General features: G+C 42.0%; 1 protein-coding gene across 3 annotated transcripts in view; it reads left to right on the forward strand.

The window, feature by feature from the left end:
- SPPL3 (signal peptide peptidase like 3) overlaps positions 1 to 21,108 on the forward strand; it is a 67,249-nt gene extending 46,141 nt beyond the window's left edge. For all 3 annotated transcript variants that reach the window (XM_072936218.1, XM_030285817.4, XM_072936220.1), the window contains exons 3-11: positions 3,916 to 4,004; positions 6,758 to 6,877; positions 9,916 to 9,994; positions 10,706 to 10,818; positions 15,550 to 15,656; positions 16,617 to 16,780; positions 17,720 to 17,919; positions 18,964 to 19,073; positions 19,791 to 21,108. In XM_072936218.1, coding sequence (XP_072792319.1) covers positions 3,916 to 4,004; positions 6,758 to 6,877; positions 9,916 to 9,994; positions 10,706 to 10,818; positions 15,550 to 15,656; positions 16,617 to 16,780; positions 17,720 to 17,919; positions 18,964 to 19,073; positions 19,791 to 19,862 — 1,054 coding nt within the window. In that variant the 3' untranslated portion in view covers positions 19,863 to 21,108. The remainder of the gene's footprint in view (positions 1 to 3,915; positions 4,005 to 6,757; positions 6,878 to 9,915; positions 9,995 to 10,705; positions 10,819 to 15,549; positions 15,657 to 16,616; positions 16,781 to 17,719; positions 17,920 to 18,963; positions 19,074 to 19,790) is intronic.
- Positions 21,109 to 21,790: the final 682 nt, after the last annotated feature.

The raw sequence follows: 21,790 nt of genomic DNA on the forward strand, positions 1-21,790 counted from the left end.
TCAGTGCGTGAGGTCAAAAGCAGTTTTTTACAGAAAATTGTGCAGTAGTGCTAACAAACAGGTCTGAAACATAATTAAGTTATTTTAAAAATTGAAGTGTGGTAGTAAGTTACAAAATTATATTCATCTGGAAATTCTTAAAGTAGTAAAATGAAAACTTTTGGCAAAGCAGATGAACTTTCTTAGAAAACTGATGTGCTGGAAAGATAAAAGTTACAGCTTAGGGTGCTCATTCTCATCTGTCAGCAGTGGTGTGTTCATCTGGATTTGAGTGCTTGTCTCCTGCAGAGCTGTTGGAAGCCAAAAAGAAAATAGCACTACTCCTCAGTTAACCTTTGTGTTGCAGAAGGTGGGTTTGCTTTCTGATTTTCAACTGAAAAGAAGCAGGTAGAGTTGTTGTGGCTGGAACAGAAGTGCAGTAATAGGATCAGAAAGAATTGGGTGTGTGAGTCATCAGGATAAAATCCACGTGTGTGGTGGGTCTAATCTAAGGCAGGCAATGTCAGGGGAACAAAGGAAAACCTTGGTCCACTGTCCTTATTAATAGAAATAGCATTTGTCAAAAATAAATGAAAAAATCCCAAACCCCCAGTATACTCTGAAGAATGTATAATAAATTGTGGGTAAAGCCCAGAACCAGAACAAAGTGCAGCAGCAGAGTTGAGTTCCCCTTCTCTGACTGTGCATGAGCGAGCATTTCCTGCCTACGTTTGTGCCGGGTCAGGAGTTTCAGCTTCCAGCCCTCCTGAACGTCTCTCTCATTACAGTCTGACTGCTCTCAGTCCTTGAACCTGACATACTTTTATTACTGCCTGCCAAAGGGGCAAGTCTAATCCTTTAAACCGTTATGAGCTGTAAACTGGAGCATGCAAGTAGATGTGTTAGTTGTGGATCTTTAAAGAGGTAAGCTCAGCTTGAAACAGGTTGTGTCTGAGGGCAGGACAGCCACCTTCTTGTCCAAATGCTTCTCTGTGACTTTAATGTTGGGGTTACTTTGCAGGCAACAGCTAAATCTTTTTCTATCCCATCACATCCCCAGACATGGGCTCTCAGCTTATGTAAAGCCGGATTTAACCCAGAATCTACCTGTTCAAATACCTGCTTTTGAGCCAAACCAAGAACTGTGGGATGACCCTGGGGCCTTCTCTCTCTAGGCTTTGAGTATCCAAAGTGTGGGTGTGAATAGAAAGTAGCTCACATGGTGAACCCAGTGTCCTGTGAGCATGGTGTGCTGAGGGCTGTGGCATTCCCGTGCTCCCAGAGCTCTCAGATGGGTGCCTGTCCTCACTGGTAGAGCAAGGAGGAACATCTCAATAAATTGTATCTGCAGGTGCCTCTATAGATATACCCTTGTGTTCCTATTTTCTCCATTGCTTGATAAGAAATCTCCTGCAGGGTTTCCCTGAGGCATTTCTGCAGTGGAGTGATCCATAGTTGAATCTGAACTTTGCAGGCAGTGCTGTGCCAGCAGCTTACTCATTCCTTTGGCCTCAGTGTAACCCTCCCCAGGGGCTCCCTGTGAGAGGGTGACTGGCTTTGCTTTGAAACCCTGCACTGGAAATGCAACCAGCTGGAGCTCTGAGGATCCACAGCAGAAACAATGGAGCAGCTCAGTGCCCCAGGGGAGATGCTGACTCAACACTCCCTTTGGGAGCCCAGTAGAAACTTGAACAAAACAGCGAATGTTTCCCAGCTTGCCATTTCTCTACAGCCCAGTAGTTTTATCTTGTTTTACAGTATGATTTTTAACTTTCTTGGAAGGTGTTTTAGTGATGGCTTCTCAGGTTTTTTTATTATGTTAGAGATAATTTGTAGCAGAGGAAGAGCCAAATCTTAAAATGCTTGGAAGTTATTCAGAGGTTGGCTTGGAAGAGCAGCTGTGTTGTTAAGTGAAAGTAATTTCCTAATTTATGCATATTTTGGAGGCAGGGATATTTATAGGTAATAATAATTGCTGACACTATGGCAGTGAAAAGAAAGGGGCTGAGGTTGTTTATGAGCAGTAGATCTGATAGGTTTTATTTCCAATTTTCTCTGCTGATAGAAATCCCTTAAGTTACGAGTTGCTGGATGCCACTGGGAGAATGATGGTGTGAGGGTCTTGCTAAACTGTGCTAATTCAGAGGGGAAGAAAACACTGCACTCAGAAAAGAATTATCTTGTTTGTCTGAATCTTGGACCAAGTCCTGGAGGGCTGTCAGCCTCCTCCCAGATTTTTATAGCTTGAGAGGAAAACTGTAAAGCTACAATGCATAATGGGGAAAAAGGGAGTGTGAATGAATGGTGGAGGCACTCCAAACAAAGGGCAGAGCAAAGAGATCTTTAGAAGAACAAGCTAAGAACAACAGATTAATTTGTTAGAATTTTAGTGTTCTCTATTGCCTCTTTGTATTTTCCATAACTCTTTAGCTGATGATCTATGATCTGTGTAGAAGCACTATGGGTCTGAGGTGGAAGCTTCCTCATGTTTTGCCTGAGACCAAAAGCTGCTTTAATCTCATAACACTGTTGGGGGGCATTTGCTTAATAGAATCAAAGGAAACAAACCAGTTCTGTGCTGGAAGAGCCTTTTTCTTGGTTTTGTTTTATGGAGTAAAGCTGCTCAACCCCTCTGTCTTTAATACACCACATGTGTCTTGAACCTATAGACCTGATTGTGCCTAATTCCAGATTCTGGGGTTGCAGCACAAACTTGCTCACCTGTGCATTGCAGTAGATGATCAATGCACTGCAATAAAATATCTGTGGCGCTTCTAGAATAGTTTAGAAGACCATGGTGTATTTATTACTGGTCTGATAAATGAATAGAATTTGTTTAATTTGTGTAACTTAGTTAAGGTAAACTTGAAAAGAAGTTTAATGCTTGTTGACTGGAAGTTTTATTGAAATACTTGGATGCTGCTGTAAGCTTAAGACAGGAGCTGTACAGTGGGAGATGCACAGTGCTTCTGGTGGTTCTCTGTAGCTAGTTTGAATAAATCAATATGCAGCTAAGTCGTGGATACCATACATGTATCAGTGAGAAACTGTCGTGGTAAACTTGATTGCTGGTATTTTTTGTTAAAAAGCGCATTGAATTTAACAATATAAATTATTGCTGGTCAAAAAAGACCTTAAGTGAAATTCCCCCTTTTCAGAAAGTTAAGCCAAATGTGTTAGAATATAATTTGGAAGTTGTATCAAAGTGAAGGACTGTGGCAAAAGGGGTAGAATAGTGTCCTAAACTGGAACTTTAAAAAAGTGTTTATATCAACATGAAAAGATGAATCAGTAACAGCTGAGCTGTCTACTCAGGGGAGTGTTGTCAGCTCCTATGGATTAATAAAAGTGTATTAAATGGTACTGTTTATTCAGAGCTTCCTCTAGTCATCTGTGTGCATGTGAAATATATATATGGTTATTTTCTAGGCTTTGCTGAAATGTTTTCAGTGAAGTAAGACCTTACATTAAGCAGACACTTAAAAGCGATTTCAGGTCATTCATAAGAACATTTCAAGGAAGGAAATATTATTGTCTTAAAAATGAAACCTGATAGTCAAATTTGAAAGAAAAGGAAAAAAAATGAGAACTTGGAAAGAGTTCAAATTTTGAATTGAAATGTTTATTGTGCTTCCATCATGTTCTGCACTTCCCAGAAATCAGGTAACAACAAGCAGCAGCACAGATATTCAACACTCCCCAGTGTAGACACTGTGGTGACTGATCTCACTGTCAGAATCTGGGATGTGGGGCCTCATTTGGAACCAAGCACTGCAGTTATTTTAATTTCCCACTGTGTCTGGTGTTGTTTCTTATAACCAGCATTACAGGGCTTTTCCAGGGGGAGGGTGCTGTGGCAGTGGGAATGAGACTGCAGCTGATGAGCCTAAACAGGCGTTTGGAACTCATCTGTCACATTTGCCTTGCTCCCTGCAGGTCTCTGAACATGGACTTTGAGAATCAAGACAAAGAGAAAGACAACAGCAGCACCACTGGGTCTTTTAATGGCAACAGCACCAATAACAGTAAGGATCAGCTTTACTCCTTACCCTTCCTGCTTCACCTCAGTGCTGCACTTCCTGCTTCACCTGTGTGTGTGTCTGAGCTGCTGCATTGCAGATTCACCTGCTCCAGGCTGTGTCTGGGCACTCCCCACCTCGCTGTGCTCTGACACTGCTGTCCACGGCTGGGTCACACCTGTGGAAGCTGAATTTAAAACATCAACATAACATTTCCATAATGCATAAAAATTGCATGTGGCACAATTTGTCCGGTTTGACTGGAAATGGAAACAGCTCTACTTTGAAAAAAAGCCATCCCACAGTTAGGAGAAGGGAGTGTAATTCCTTTTTGGCTGGAGCTCATTGCTGTGGCGTGTTGGCCAGTCTGTAAGCAGGGAGTGATTGCAGGGTGCACTGACAAATCCCTGAGGGGGATTCACCTCATCGGTAGAGAAACTGAAGTAGAGAGTTCACATGGCTCTGGGCAACTCATTTATAATGGACAACAAAGTATGTGTCTGCACACTGTCTATTCAGAGTGGGATTAACATGTCAGCTCCTGCGTGGTGACTGTCCCTTCTGTGGTCAATAAATAGATTGCAGGCAGCTTGGCCATCTGACATGCACAGTTTCACAGGTAAAAATATGGAGCCAATCAGTTGAGTGGAACACAGTGTGCACAGTGTGTTGTAAATTCATACTTGAGTTTAACTGAAGGCAATTTATATTGCCATATTTTGAGAAAAGGTTCTAGAGTGAAATAGTTCCCAGGGTATAGAAGGCAGGAGTAAGAAGCCCTGTGCATGAAACCCTGAATGCTAAGCTTGTTTTGTTTAAAGCCAGAAGTGTAGCTTTAAAATGATGAATGAAATAACATATTTGTACGTGTCTCTTGCTGGTTTTGTCTTTTCTAATGTAGATTCTTGGAATTTAAATAGTTGTCACAGCACTGCTTCTGTTGGCAGCACAGAGCAAAGAGGTTGCTGTGCTTGGTGATACAGCAATGAGCATTTGAGGCTTTTGGCATCTGGGAAGGAAGAGAAGACAGTCTGGGGCTAGGGAATAAGCACATTAAGGAGATTAGCTGTCAAAATGATCAGAAATTAAATTAAGAACTCTGACATTTAATGCTGCAGGCACTAATTCCCAGATGCCAAGGTGGTGTGCAGTGTGTCATTTCTGGGTTTTTGTTTTGTTTGGTTTTTCCCTTGGGAAGTTGAAGGACATGTGAATAAATGTGCTTTCTCAGAGCAGGAGGAATCAGATCTAAGTCACAGATGAGAATTTTGGTGTCTTCACACTGTCATCACTGGACTATCTACATTGTACTTTACCTTAATGTACCAGACCTCAGCAATGTAGAAATCACAAGTGACTCAGTTCTTCTGCTTTTTATTTTTAAAATTTATTGTGCTATTTATGTTTAAGAGCAATAGATCATTATATGAACTAACAAATGACATGACCATGTGCAACTGTCATGACTTTCATGCTTTTTGTTCAGCTTTTATTTTATGAAAATGGTTGAATATTTATAACAGATACTAAGTTATAGTGAGTGTATTTCATGTGTGTTTGAGGCTTTTCAGTGTAATCAGATACATTGGTAACTGAGTCATACAGGTAACCTGATATTTGTATGACTTGCCACTCTTCACAGGAAACAATAAAATAAGACACATTGTCAGACAGAAACACAGACACACAATCTGTGTGTATATTTACTTGACTGCGTATGTCTCACGACCCTAAAGGCTTACCCTTCAAATCCCAGGATTGCTAAAACCCCCTTCATACAGCAGTGTTTAATTAGTTTAGGATACCACAGTTGATGTCAAGCTGTTTTTTTTTTTCCATTGGTCACTTACCAAGTGACTACTTCAGATGTTCCCTATTGTCACTTTACTGCTCTGCAAGTAGAAGTGTCTTATATTTCTAATTGGGTTGCTGCTTATGGCTTCTTCCCCCCCACCCCCTGCCCAGGAATCAAATGTAAATATAGCTACAGAGACTGGTTAAGTCTTGGAATTTGTGGGGTTAGGTGGACTTCTCAATTTTGCTGGTCATTCTGAAAACTCAGAAATACAGTAAAAGTTGTCCTGATTAACATCCCTGGTAGTCACACTGCATGAGTGAGGTGAGGGAAATACTAAGAATAAAATAATTCAGTATTTCTGCCCTGTTTAAAATTACTGCCAGTTATGAAATGCAAGCCTGAATTTGTGTTGGTTTTTAGCAAAAGGCAATTACAGTGCACTTCACTGACCTGGTGGTTTCATAAACAGGTAAATTACTTGGGTATTTTTTTGAAAACTGCCCCTTATTGTTAGGCTTGATATTATCTCATTATTGCAGCCTATAATGAAATTTAAGAGCATAGTGGCCTCCGCCCAAGTGGAATTTGAAGCTGTGGCACCCTTTGCACGAGCTGGGTCAGCCTAGCACTGGTCAGGCTTTTCACCTTGTGTTCAGAGATTAAGTAAACCTTACATATGCTCTGTTCAACACATTTATGTGTCTCAGTGTAAAGTGATTCTAATCCCTAAATAATGTTAATTTTCACAGCTTGTCTTTCACTCTGTCTGTGGCAGGAGATCAGAGTGAACTTTCAGTTCTGCAGAGCGGGGCCGTTGCAGCGCTCAGCTGGAGCAGCTGTGCTGGGCGCGGAGAGCACCAAGTCAGAGCTGGTGCAGCAGCACTGAGAGGAGCGTGCCCTGTGCTGGCCTGTGTCCCTGTGTGCCACCAAACATGAGCTCAGTGTCCCCTCTCTCCTGCAGGTATTCAAACTATCGATTCCACCCAGGCCTTGTTCCTGCCCATCGGAGCGTCCGTGTCTCTCCTAGTTATGTTCTTCTTCTTCGACTCAGTTCAAGTTGTCTTTACAATATGCACAGCAGGTGACTAAGTTTTCTTCTCTTTATAAGATTTGCAATAGAACAGAAAGTATTGGTATAATTAAATATTGTTGGTAAGAATTATAATACATATCACAGTACATTAAAAAGAAGAATTGTCAGGTTTCACAGTTGTATTTTCATGTCTGTGTAGCTATAAATAAACAAGTATTATTTGAGAAGCATTTTCCACTGAGAGATGTGCTAAACCTACTGAACTATAAATTGCCAGAGGTCTAAACGTGCCCAGATGTGTTGTTTTGCATGAAGTTCACTTTTATAAATTGATGCTCAGAACTGTACATGAAGCACTTCATGGGAAATAACTTTGAGGATCCTCTCCAGAGACTTCTTTCCTACTTTAATTTCGGTTTTGCTTTAATACAGTTTCTCTGTTTCTGGTCTCACTAACATTTGAATATTAGTCTCTTGCACTGCTTGAATTTAGAACAAAATTGAAATTTACTTGCAAATAAGTTGCAGATCCTCTAGTCCTGTTTAGCATTTACATTTTGTCTTTTAAATAAATGCCAGGGCATTGCTTTTTGGAAAATTTTGGCCTATTATATTTTTGCAATTCTTAAGAGACCAGCTGCTGTTGAGAGTAACAAGATTCTTCCTACTGCTGCAGATACACAGCAGCTTCTAAAAATTGTACTCACCGCACATACTGAGTCTGTGAAGATTTTTAAACTCCTGAATACCTCTCATCCTCTCCTACTTCACTGCAGGCTTTGCCCTTATGGTTTAACTCCTGAGCTGTGCCAGCCTCTTAAACAGGGCTGATATTGATGGTGAAATTTAAATCTATAGTCTTGAGATGCCTGTCTAATTCTACCTCCTGTAGAGACATGTTGAATTCTGTTTTTATAACTTATGACATGTCTGTTCTTTCCTATTAAAAAAATACTTCAGATAGATTCTACTGTATGCTAGATATGAGAGAAATATATACAAACAAATATTTAAGATGTTCTGAGGAAAGATTTATGACAAACAAGGAATTTGAACTTGTTGGGGTTATTGGTAGATTTATTTTTAAAATGACCTTGGATTTTGTAACTTTATTTTAACACTTCTGTGTGTAATGAGAGGATCCTGTGTCCCTTGGGGCTTGTTGTAGGTCTCAGGGGACTGGGGGTCAGTGCTCTTGGGTATCTTTATTCTTGAACCTGGTTTTATGGTGGGTTCATGCTCTTCCTTGGGCTTGTATCAGGGGAGGGACCCTGCTGGAGTTGCAAGCCTGGGGCTGTGGAACTTGGTCCCACCAAGCTCAGGTCATGCTATTTTACATCCTCTGTAGCTAGGAGGGGCTGATGTGGGGGACTTCTAAATTACAGCGGATGTCTGGTTTCTTAAAGCCCTCTCAAATCTTCCTCTCACAGAGATTTGCCTTTCAGAGAAGAGTCAGGAGCAAGTGTAGGTGCAGCAAGCAGCCAAGGCCAGGACCCAGTTCTTGGCGGAGGGCAGAGCCCCAGAGCTGGCATTGCCTGCAGGCAGGAGTTAAGCCGAGGGATTCCCAGCTGGATCACTGAGGCTGGAGGGGATGGGAGCCTTGGGGCTGGAAGCCTGAACAGTCAGGAGCCACGCTGGGAGCAGCTCCTTGGTGCAGTTTAACTCCCACTCTGAACCAGCCCAGCATGGGGACACCGGGGCAGGAGGTGCAGGGCTCCCTGCTGGGCAGAGCTGGAGGGGAGGAAAGGAGAGGAGAGATTCCAAGGGCAAAGAAGTTTGAGCCTGTCCTGGGGGAGGCAGGGTAGGGAGCAGGGAGGGCAGGCAGGACTTGGGGCAGCAGGGGCACAGGGTTCCTGGGCAGTGTTCTTTGCCAGGCACCTCCAAAGAGGTTCTTAGTTCAGTTTGTGCAGAGGTGCCACAATGTTCGTTCTTTCCCTACCGCTGTGGTTTTCTTCCCCCCTCTGAAATCTTGCTAGAACTGTGAGTTTTCATAGTACTGTTTGTATGCAGACACTTTCGAAATTCTCTTTTTAGAGTAAGTTCTCCTTTTTTTGTTTTGTTTCAAATCTTCCTCCCACCAGAAAGGAAAGATGTGGTTTGACCAAACGAATTTTTTTCTGGTTGGCTTAAACTGTGTAGAGAACAGCTTAAACTGTAAGACAATGTTTGATTCTTTCCCATAGTCTTCACTTGAGAAGAGAAGAAAAATCCCTTTTAAAAACCAGCAACAAATTTTTTTAAAGGAACAAGTAGAAGACAGCACAAAGATCTGAACTGCAGCAGGCAAAAAGTTACAAAGCTTCTATTTTCATGGCAGTCTGTTCTTGCTGCAGTTTTGGATGTGTGCTGCTGACATGTCTGTGTCTCCACGCCCTCGTGCTCCATCCTTTTAAATAGTCCTTTAAAAAAACTGGAAGGAAAAATGATTATAAATACCAGCAGTTACTAAATGTTTTAAAAAATGTGTGGGTGGGACAAGTATGCTGCTTGAAAAAGAAAATGTTTATGGAAATAGTCTGTTTGGATATTTACGTTATTTTATCATTCTGTTTTCAAAAACCTAAAGCACTTTATATTTTAAAAAACTGAGGTTGCCAGCTACTGATTATAAATTATTTGAAGTTGTACTGTGTTTTAGTAATGAATAAAGAGTTTTGAGTGAGATGGGGGAAGAAATTACTATCCAAGTTAAAAAGTGGAAAAACCCCTCTATTATGCTATGTCCGTGTCATATGTTGAAAATTTGTAAGAAAATCTCAGAACTAATTTGTAGTCATTTTTTTTTTCTCAGAATATGTGAAAATTGGGGGTTTTTTGCTGAAATGATCATGAATAAATTTAAGACTTTTTTTTTAGGGTTCGGGGATGGGGCGTTGCATTCCTTTGAGAGCTTTTGTTTTATTTCAGTCTGAAGGCTCACTGTTGTGCAGAAAACCTCAGAGCTTTGAGCTGCTCATGCTGGAATAATACTGAGCATATGATAATAGGACATTGTTGCAAGAGCTTTTTCAAATTGGAGAAGCATCTTTGTGTACTGTAGAAATTAGGTCTGAATGTCCTAATATTACCTTTTCTTCTTTTCATAGTCCTTGCAACAATAGCTTTTGCTTTCCTTCTGCTCCCGATGTGCCAGTACTTAACACGGCCTTGTTCGCCTCAAAACAAGTAAGGACTTGAGCAATCCTTTGCTCCTCTTCTTGTGTGTTGTGTTTCTTTCTTTTAATGAGAATTCCTTAATAACCATAAACCTCAGGACTGATGTTTGTGCAGTTTTTTTTGTGCCAACATTATGCTTCCACTGTGAAAGTAGGAAGCACAATTTCTGTAAGTCACTTCCCAGCCTGGGAAGTGTAATACCATTACATGGGTCTAGATTTTCCAACAGTGATTTTTAATAAGTTTGGCTTCTTTTGGCTGAGACTTTGGAGTTTGGAATTGGCATTGGATTTTAATGTTTGTTAACATTGGACTCTGGATTTTAATGCTGGCTTCTTTGAAGACTATAAATCCAGTGGAAATTACAGTTGTTAATGTCTTGTTTTGAAACTAATTTTATTTTTTAACCTTGTGATTTGAGTTCATGTTGCTAAAAGCACTATCTTAGGTGGTGCTAGGAATGTTGGCGATTTCAGGAGAGGTGCCAAGATTTACAGGATTTTTTCCATCTCTGCAGTTCATGCTTCACACACAGTATTTGAATGTGAGGAAGGCTTTTATTTTGTTGCTGTTTTGGTACCTATTTGTGGCAAAGGAACTTCCCTTCAGTTGTTCTTGGCATCTTTCATCAGCAGTTGAGCCATGTTCCAACAGTGTCCATTTTCTGTTCTTTAAATGGAAACATAAAGTCTTCCAGCTGATGTTTGTGTGTTGTTCTAGGATTTCCTTTGGCTGCTGTGGGCGTTTCACTGCTGCTGAGTTGCTCTCTTTTTCTCTGTCTGTGATGCTTGTCCTTATCTGGGTCCTAACTGGCCACTGGCTCCTAATGGATGGTGAGTATGTGAATTAAGGGGTTTTACTGCTGTTTTGTGCCTCTTCTGACACATCATGTGCCTGGTGATGATGGGTGAAATTTGCTATTGTTAATGGCTTGGCTGCTGAGCTGTGTGGCAGACTCCCTGAAGAGCCACTGCCAGGAACATGGCAGGGGAGTGCTTGGAACACCTGTTTTTCTGGTTTGTAAAAGCTTCCAGGGAAGTGCCAGAACACTCATGAAAGATATTCTGCACCTGTGTGGTGTAGGGTGAATTGCCAGATTGAGTTAAAGATGTGTGGAGACAGTGGTTGTTTATGATTCATAGCTTGATTCTAAAAATTGGATTAATTTTTGGTGTGCATCTTGTTGTTTATTGGTTCTGATGCTCAAATAATTTGTTGTGAAGCAGCTCACAGTAGTTGGTTGGCTTTGATCTCTGCAATGCTGGCCTTGTGTGATGAGATGGGTGAAACTGGCAGTCAGCCAGCTGGCTTGAGGGTGTGATTTATTGTGGTTTTTTTCATGGTGGTTGACCTGAATTCACAGCTTATTATTCCAAAAAGGAGCCTTCATGCTTCCCTCCTGCCTTCCAGATCTCTTGTGCTAGCTCTGGCACTTAGTTAATCACATGGTAAACTGATCCAGCTCACTAGAATGGCAGCATACTTGGGTTTTGCCAGCCTGTTTTTCTGCAGCTGCAGTGAGATGAATTGGATTATTGTGTAGTCAGGTGTGTGCTAAATTTGGCAGAAGGTAAGTGGCAGCATGATGGAATCTGAGGGGATGGAGTAGATATGATAGCAAAGGCATGAAGGAGTAGCCAGGAGCAGGACCTCTGCTTCTCAGCAGTGTCAGGCAGCTCAGTTGGCTTAGGACGTGGTGTAATGGCATGCTGAGGTCGTGCTCGCTTGAGGAAAAATTGCTGCAACAATATTACCTGCCCTTGAAATTGTTTGTTACGATAGAAAACATTCATCCCGTCAGTTTACAGCTCCTTCTAAACGAGGTAGCAGGAGCACATCCTTAGCACTGAAACCTCTCATGGCACCATCATTCTTTATTTTGTATGGGGGCATTATGCTTCATTCATGGTTTGAGCTGCTTTGGAAGTCCCACCTGTTGTATGAAAGGGAAATACCTTTTAAAATAGCAGATGGTAAATGAAAAAATGCAAAGTCTGTTTTGTGATAAGCAGAGTAGCCCACCATGAAATTGAGGTTGACCCTTGAGCTGCAGTAGCTGCAATGCGAAAAGGAATGTCAAGTGTGGATTTTGGCAGAATCTGAGGAGATGTCTACTCTGAGGTATCAGCAGAAGCAGTTAATTTAAAATAGTTATTTTTGCGAATGCTTCAGTCTGACATGTTGGACTTTACAGTAATTCATCTACAGAGCTCTGAGCTGCCTGTGCAGAGTGGTGTCTGGCTTCTATTTCTCTTGGAGGTTTTTTATGATTTACTGAATTGTGTTGCTGCTGTCTTGCTTTGAATTATTTTATGTAGTTTATTAAGGGAACTTGAACTATATAGGTGATCCTCCTGTCATTTGTTCAAATCTAATTCAATCAGTGTTTGCCAGTGACACTAAACAGGGAGTAGCTTTTATTGGCCTTTGTCAGGAATCAGACCGGAGCTTTAGTCCCCATCGTGTGCTGCCGTGTGTGGATCCCATGGTCTCTGCCTTCTGTGACTGAGTCCTGGGGACGCCAGGGGCTCTGGCAGCGCGGCTCACCCGTGCTCCTGTCCTGGAGGCAGCCTGGCAGCTCTGGCTGAGTCTGTCAGTGAAAGAGCTTTGCAGCTCGACAGCCGAGGACAACACGGGAAATACTTCTTGGTAGTTCCCAGGCCTTATGAAATCGAGGTGTGGCTGTTCCTGCTGGAACAGCCTTCAGTGCCCTAATCCTACCCTGCTGCTGCCTGCAGAGCCCTTGGCTGAAGTGGTTCTAAAGGCAGGGACGTGTTACAGGGCAGAGTGAGCCCATCTTGGCTCCAGGGGTTGTTCTGGCATGTGGTGATGCACCTTTTATAGGCACTGAAATGCTTATTTCTCAGAGCAGATTGCTGGAACACAGAATCACCAACGGTGGTCACTGTTCCCTGGTAAAGCCTGGCTAAAATGAAAGCTTTCCTAAATAGTGGACAGAGCTGGAGATGTACAACAGGAATGCTATAGATGTATGGAATATCTGTAGCTACAGAATGAACGGCATGGTCATGGATACTCCAGGAGCTGCTGCAGCAACTGGGCCTCTGTTCTTACTCCCTTCTTTTAAAATACACTTTCATGAGATCAGAGCTTCACCTGGTGAAAGTAAAGCCTCCCCAGCTTACACAGTGCTTTGTAAACCAGACTCTGCAGCAGCAGCGTCTTTGAGCTTTCACCGGCTCTAGATGCAGGAGAGCTGGAAAGCTGCCCGTGTCTAACCACATATGCAAGAATATTCTTAATCCTCAGAATACCCCTGTTCCATAAGGACTGTGTTTGCAGGGACTCTGGAGTTAATTTGCTCTGTTAATTGACAGTTAACTCCTCCAGTGCTTTCTTATTCAGCCTTGTTAACCCATTGCCCAGCACTTCCAATCCAGAGCTGCTGGTTGTGTCGCTGCTCTACCCTCTTTTTGTCTTTCTCTCATCTTTGGCTTTTTTCTTAATGATTTGAAGTATATTTCAGTGCAGATCTGCCTTATGTATTTTGTCAAGACTATACATGAGCTTGGATAGGGAAGCTGGCTTTCATTTAGAGAAGTCCATTGACTGCACTTCGGCCCATATTACTTGTACCCCTCTCGGGCATTCCTGCTTGTTTTTTAAATTTACCAGTATTTCTTAAAGCATTTGCAAAACTGTGTAATTATTAGCATGTGTAATTATTAGCATGTCACTGTCAGCTGAAGGATTTTTTTCCATCTTCTTTTCTACCCAGTATTTGCTTTGTTTGATGCCTTGTGCATGTGGCTGTGTTCACTTCAGTGAGAGAAAAATGGAGTGTGTGAACAATAGATAAAACTCATACTGGTTACAGTATTTCCATTTCTCATTAATTATAACCTGGAAATCCTCTCCTAAATATAGGCTTGCTTGAGCTATTATTAACACTGGTTTTAGAGAAGCCTCTTTGATTTGAAACAGTCTGTTCCCTTGTATTTGCTCTTCTGCTGAGGAAGTCTGTAACTGAGGGCTATACTGAATTACTGAATGCAGTTCTTTTTCCTGTTGCTTTGCTGTGTCAAATTCTTTAAACCCCAATAATTTGCTCACGTTTTGTGACTCAGGGTACATCTTTATGTCAGTGACCCCACTGCTTTGTTAAAACTCGCTGCTGTGACACTTGGGGTTGTGCTAAGGTTGCCAGTTCTCAGGAGAGAAGATGGGCTTGGCAGAACTGCTGGATGCAGCCCCTGGGCACTGCAGGCAGCCACGCTGGCAGGGGGCCTAGGACATGTTTATCCCTTGAATGTGGATGGATGTGTTTCCCTAGTGAGTGGATGGCAGATCTTCCCACCTTTCAGGTGAAATACAAGTGGTAGGTGGCTTCACAGCCCCATAATTACAGCCTGAGAGGTTAATTTGTCCATTTTGGCTGAGTCCAGCTGTTACATTGGTGGGCATGTGCACAATGAATTGGTTTCCCCTGCAGTTCCAGTTGGCAAAAATGGGATTGTAACTTCTGAAAAATTCCGTGTCATGTTAGACAAAGACATTTTGTGACAAATGTCTGCGTGATTGACTGTAATGTGATCCCAGCAGGGCTCCATTATTCCTTGCAAATAGACTGATATCATAGATGAGAGCTGATTTGCTTTTTAAGTTTTTTTTAGAATTTGTTTTATTTTAAGTATTTCTTCGGGGATTTACTTGTAACCAGTAGAAATACATTCAGTTGTCAGTTGAGTATCCCTGGTGAGACTGGGCTCAAAGAAGCAGGCAATGACACAAATGTGAAGACTGGGTTTTTGTTTAAAATCTTACCTTTCTACCCTGACAAAATTCCCCTTGGTACAGAGTGAAAATCTGAGCTGTGTCATGTTGTTCAGCTCATTGATCTGGATGAAAACTCACCCTTAGGAGGGATTAAGAAAAAACTTACCCATATTTTTTCTCCTAAGCTGTCACACACATTTTGGTTATTGGGAAATCCTGGATTCTACGTGATGACGTTTCATGATATTAAGACAGTCTTGCACAGTCTTGCCCAAGCAGAAGTTTGGTTTGAGTGGGTTTTTGTCAGACCAAGTTGTAACAAGTCATGTTGTAGCCATGCCCTTTCTGAATTAAGACTCAGGGATCTTATTTATTTTATGCATTTCTTAGAAAACACAGTAGAGGAAAAGTAGAGGTTTGTGTTTGGGGCACAGAGAATTCAAAGTTGTTTTGTTGCCTCTGTTTTAAAGTAGGTAGTCAGGGTTGTACAGGGGAGATGGCGTCTCTAGGACATAGTACATGGAAACATTTCTTTGTGGTGGTGGTGGAAGTTTAGTGGAACAGGCGGTTGTGCCTGCAGAGGGATCTCTGCTTTCCAAGGGGATGTGTTTGCAGTTGGCTCCTGAATGTATTTTGACTTTGATTTACCCTGGTAAGAAGAATGTCACTGTCTGGAAATGGTAGACAGTCATCTAGTGCATGCAGAGCTGCACAAGTGCAAACAGAGGCTTCTTTGGGGTCCTGGAGGGGAGATACTTTCTTGGGATTGGTGTTTTTGTGTTTGTTCTGCTATTTTTAATGAACTAATGATGTCTTGCATTTTGTAGCTCTGGCTATGGGCCTGTGTGTTGCAATGATAGCCTTTGTCCGGCTGCCGAGCCTGAAGGTTTCCTGCTTGCTGCTCTCTGGGTTACTAATTTATGATGTCTTTTGGGTAAGTGTTTGGTTTTGTTTTGCTAAAATTGGTTTTATGCTTTGGATTTGTAATCGGCCTTGGGCCTGTTTTATATGAATACTACTGGTATGAAGGAAATTTCCTCAATACTGGTATTGAGGAAATCTGGAAAAGCCAGAAGATTGGTTCCACCACTCCATTCTGAGATGCTGAATTCTACAACAGGATACAAAAATGTTTCCTTGATAATAAGATTAGAATATTTTGGCTTCTGCATATTATAAAAAAAGAACGGAATTTGGACCTCAAATTTTGAAAGCTGGCTGAAGATGCCAACAAGCATTTCCCACACACACAGACAGAGCTGTGTCCACACTGGCACAGGGCACACGTGCTGACTTCTAATTAGCAGTGAAATCTGCAGAACAGGAATGCGAATGGACTTAAACAGCCAGACAGGGTGGCATAAAATCTTAGTGTACTTCTACAAGAAACCTGACAGAATGTGTTCTGTAATAGCAAGAGGAGTTTATTTTACCTTTGCACAACACCAAGCAGTGATCCAGGGCAGCACCCACTGACTGCTCTGATCCAGGGCAGCCAGAGATTCCAGTGGGATGAGCTGTAGCATCAAAGCCATAAAAGCCTGTTGGAGACAAGGGCTGCCTCATTCCATTTATGAGTAAGCACTGTACTCACCTTCTTCTCTGTTCTGCAGATTCCTTCAATTTTCACAGTGCTTTTATCTGCATTTGCCATCCCACACTATCTGCTTGTTGTCCAGACGGGTCCTTTACCAAAGGATCTCTTGATATCAGAAAATATATTCCAGTTATTCTTGAGGATTAAAAATTTCTATCTGAATTTTTGAAATACATTTTGCCTTTTATCATCATCAGGAAAGTAGCCTTTATTTTCTTGAATAGCAAAGCAAAAATACATTCAGCTTGCGTTGCTGTATAATTGCAGTTTGTAACTTCTGATTACCTTGCTCTGCAGGTCTTTTTTTCTGCCTACATCTTTAACAGCAATGTTATGGTGAAAGTGGCCACACAACCAGCTGATAACCCCCTGGATGTGTTATCCCGGAAACTTCACCTGGGACCAAATGTCGGCAGAGATGTTCCCCGTCTGTCGCTGCCTGGCAAACTTGTATTCCCAAGGTAAAAGCTTCTTTTACTGTAGTACATGAGAAATGTTTTCCCTCCATATCCTTACTAGTAGTAATTCTGTTGAAAAATCAAGGAATATAATGAGCAGTGAGGACTGGACACTTTGCTTATTCATATCAAAAGGACCCTGACTGGGGTAAAAGGTGCCCTGTTCAGAGCAGGATGCACTTCTTGACATTTGTGAGAGTTCTGCAGCCTAATGATTGCTAGTATGACCTCACACTTAAAAGCAAAAGATGTGAGGTTTAGTATAACATCTGAACAGTCTGAATTACTGTGTGATCGCAGATGATTGGGAAGAGGTTGGAGACTGATCTAAGCAAGGGTGGCTTACCAGGCAAGCGCAGTGCTGAAGGGAGATTATTCCACATGTCGCTGCTCAGGGGTTCCCTGGTGGCTCACATCTGTAAGCAGACACGCTCAGGGCCTGGTGGGGCAGTAAGCTCAGTGCAGCAGCAGGCAGGCAGTAAGTTTTGTTACTGTGTTATTGTTGAGATGCCGAAATTACAGAGATTATCGCTGATTGTCTGCAGCGATAAAATCAAAATTGTTTACTTTGTCAACTTTGTGATATGAAATCACAAAGTTGACAAAGTGAACAATTTTTCATGAAAAATATCTTGGTTTTAAGATATAGATGATTTTCGTTCAGTTGACTCTTCTCTGAGAATCTGGCAAAACTAGTTTTCTGTTTTGTCTGAATGTCCAAAATGGGTGTACTGCCTTGTTTTAGATCTGCATGCATGGGGATGAAGATGTACTTTAATGGTAATCAAAAGTCAGATCAAAGGGCCAGCTGGTCCCTCCCATCAGCACTGAGGAAGGAGAGGACTGAAATACTGGGTCAGTGGATCTCAAAACCACAGTGGAGGAGTCTAGAGCTCATCACCTTTTGTTTTGGCCATGAACCCAATTCCAGTTGCTCTTTAGTTCCACAGGCAGCCACTTCTCCATGCTGGGGATTGGAGATATTGTGATGCCAGGGCTTCTGCTCTGCTTTGTCCTGCGTTACGATAACTACAAAAAACAAGCCAACAGCGATTCCTGCGGCGCCCCAGGACCAGGGAACATCTCTGGGCGCATGCAGAAGGTCTCCTACTTTCACTGCACACTTATTGGCTATTTTGTAGGTGAGTAATTAGTTCAATATTAAGAGCTGCCTAAGTGAGCAGATGTGGGATTATTGTAGTAGGTTTAAAAGATGATGAAAGCAAGTGTAAAGAGGCTTTGAGAGGATGCTTGGTTATGTTCTTTTTAATCCTCCTCTCTTTGCTTTTATTGGCATAGTCTAGGGAGAAAAGCCCTTCTATAATCTTCAAGATTTTTTTTTTGTAGTTATTGTATTTTATTTAGAGGATGAAAGAGAGTATCAGTGTGCTTTTGTTAGCACTTGCACTTTGCTTCACTGGCATAAAAAGCATTGTAGCTCTTACCTGAGTGATGGGGAAAATATGGAAGTCTCCAGATAAATTATGCTGTGCATACTACGCAGCAAATTTAAGCAATTCACCTAGGCAATTCCTGCATTCTTGTATTCTGATCTTGACATAGCAGTACATACAGAAAATCATCAATAGTTACAACTGGAGTGCTTTTTATAATTTGCTGTAGCCAGCCCTTTTCTGCCTAATATAAAATAGGCTTTTCCCTCCAGCCAGGGCATGCATGTGCATATCCTGACCTCCCACGGCCCTTCTGAGGCTCAAAAGGCAAGATAATTTCCTACCAATAGCCTTTCTTCCCCCACACCTTGATTTTCCCCCTACATTCCCTTCTGGCAAGTGTCCAGGAAAGTAATTCCTAGTGAATACAGCCCTTCCTCTGAGCCCTGACTGCTCAGGCCAGGGGCCACAGACCAGCAGTCTCAAGAGCAGCATTTCAGTGCCATGCAGTCAGCTTCCCCCTCCACCTTTTGCTGTATTTTTTCTGAATTATTCTTGGCTTAGTTTGAGATCCAAAACTGGACCAAGTGGCTCAACACAGCCTAATACTAAAACAGAATAATTTTTCACTGTTTTGTTGTTTTAACTGCATTCAGGGAAGGCAAAGCACAGAGAAGTAACTTTTCCTCACCTGTCTCTCAGAATGGGGGTGAAGGAAGCCTCAGTGGATGAAATGCTGAGAACATCCACCTGCAACCTGAAGATATTTATAGTGACTTTTTTCTCTTATAGGTTTATTAACTGCAACAGTAGCTTCTCGTATTCACCGGGCAGCCCAGCCTGCCCTGCTCTATTTGGTACCATTCACTTTATTGCCACTCCTCACCATGGCCTATTTAAAGGTAAGAGGGGAGGGCAGCAGGGAGCTCTGGGGCAGCTGGCAGCAGGGTCAGTGTCCCTGCACTGGCAGCAGCTCTCAGGGGGATGATGTGTGTCCCTGGCTGTCCTGGCCCAGCACAGAGTAACCACTGCTGTTGGGTCAGTCTTCTTTTCAGAGCACTGAGCAAGTGAGAGATGAGTTCCTGAAATAGAAGATCATTAATGTAAAGATAAAGTACCAGTAATTCTAATCAAAATAAATTCTGAAATATGCAATTCTGTTTTAATTGAATAAGTGAATTTGTCCTTGTCCTGTTGGTCATGAAATACCACATGCACAAAGTTTGAACAGTGATTGGAGAGGCAGAACCTTGCTTGCCTCTTTTCAGTCACCTGTTCTGAACAGAAATTGTAAAATTTAATTTTCCTGTTCCAGGGCTGTTTTTGAAGCATGCATCTAGCACTCTGCAGAGCAGAACATAAGAAAGGGCAGGATTTTCAACATGAGTAATTATTTCCTTCCCATCAGAAACCTATTTTGGGTTTATCTGCTCTAAAAGACATTCTGGCCTGACAGGGAAAGAATTTATTTTTACTGTCTTTATTGTAATTTGCAAAACAGGTGAAGAATAGATTTGCTCTAAGATGTGTTTGCAATTCTGTGTGCATTTTAAAATGTGAATTCTAAGCAGAGTTGAGTGTTTCTGAGGGCACGGTCCTTGTGCTGTTTCCCTGCCTAGGGTGATCTACGTCGCATGTGGTCTGAGCCTTTCCACTCCAAGTCCAGCAGCTCCCGTTTCCTGGAAGTATGATGGAACAGTCAGGAAGTGACCTGAACTTCTGCCTTGGTCCTTTTCACTTTAACTTGTGGCTTTGTTGTCTCCTAAAGCTGGACTGGCTGGTACTTGGGAAGGTACCAGCGATGGGACACGTATGAAAGGACTTTGTATTAAAGGAGTGAAAGAAACAAAAGCTGAAATCCCAGAGCTCTGTGTGACTCCATATCTCCCTGCAGATGTGGAACTGGGGACCCTTTGTGCAACTGCAGCCACTTTCCTCTTTTCCTCACTCAGATGGATTAGTACCAGACTATTACCTTTGTGAGAAAGGAAGAGAGACAAGACTTGAAACTAAAAACGGCTTGAAGTCGTTCAAAAACTTGTGAACACTAAACGCAAAAACAGTTCAGCAAACCGAGGCTTCTTCAGAGAACCCCTCATGGACATTGGGACCAGTTTCCTGTGGGACTTCGGTTTTGAAAAGAACTGAGACAGAAGGTCTTCTGTCACAATATTGGGTTTTTTTGATTTATTAAATATTTCCTGTGGTGTGAGGTTACTTATTAAATCCACAGACATCGAGTGACTTCTTGCAGTATACATATAAAAATTTGTTGTAACAAGTTACATTTCCACCCAGATGTCATATTGCAGTGAAAAAGGGCACGATTTTTATACATATATATATACACACATATAGATATATATATGAATAAATAAAAAGGAAAACCTGCTAAGATCATGCTGTGTAGCAGACAGGGGCTTGCTGTAATTTTTAGCATGTAGCGCAGTTACTCTGGCTTTATGTATATGGATCTACAATGAGCTGCTGTTTTTCCCCCCTCCTACAACTGAACCTGCAGTTTAAAACCAAGTGTAGTATTTGTACTGGTTGTACCATGGACTTTAGGGGATATATGATTTGATCAATGTAGCAAACTAGGGAAGAAAAAAGTTCAAACTCAGCCCTGTGTGTCTGAGGGGGGAGGAGGTGGGGGTGTCTTTTTTCTTTTTTTTTCCTCCTTTTTTTAATCTTTTTTTTTTTTTTTTTCTTTTTACAAACAGCTCCCTTGCAGGTTTTTAGTAGTTCCTTCTTGACCAGTGCATGTATTATAGCAGCAATTGTCTTTGTGCTTTCTGATCATAGTAATGTATCACTTGTAAATACATTTTTTCTATTTTCTATTTTTTTGTATTTTTTGCATTTTGTTTCATTAGTGTGCTGTATTTTTCCATGCCCCTGCCCCTCAAAGAAAAAAAAAAGAAAAACTGTCCTTTACTGTTGTGACTGGTTGGAATTTGTTTTTTTGACTCTTTCTACCTGTAGCCTGTTAAAATGTGGATTTTATTCTTTCTTTTCTAAAACCAGCAGTTCCAGTTGTTACTTTATTGACTGAAAGTTCTCCCTGAGGTAACTAAACTTTTTTCCTTTCAAGTACTGTGCCAAGTGGGGTTTGGGGAGCTCTCCTGAGGGCTCACAGCTCTTGTTATGTGACAGATGCTGGGAAGTGTTAGTGGCATGGGATAAGGAGGAATGTTGGAGACTGACTGACTGAGCACTGAGGTGACTTTGGGATCAGTTTCATTCCAGGTAAGGGAGGGGTTGCTCAAACACCTGAAGCTCTCACCACTGTCGGTGGTAGAAGAACACATGGCAGGAAATTTTGTCCAGCCACATGTGTGCTGTCATTAATGTCATCAATTAACCCCTTCCTCTGTTCTCAGGCAGGTCTGGCACAGGTGGCAGGGGCCCTGAGGCCTCTGAGCTGGCTGGGATGCACTTCCAAGACAGCTGGAATGTCCCAGGATAAACAGTAAGACACAGCTCAGCCAAAGCTGGGGGGGTGGGGGTGGCAGGGGGGGACACTGGGACATCATCTCTCTCTTTCACACACACTCCCCCTGAGTTCTTTTCTTTCCCTTAGCTGAAAGCATTCCCTCTACCATGTGCCTGCAGTGGT

The sequence above is a fragment of the Taeniopygia guttata genome, chromosome 15, assembly GCF_048771995.1.
Source record: "Taeniopygia guttata chromosome 15, bTaeGut7.mat, whole genome shotgun sequence".
Lineage (NCBI taxonomy): Eukaryota > Metazoa > Chordata > Aves > Passeriformes > Estrildidae > Taeniopygia > Taeniopygia guttata.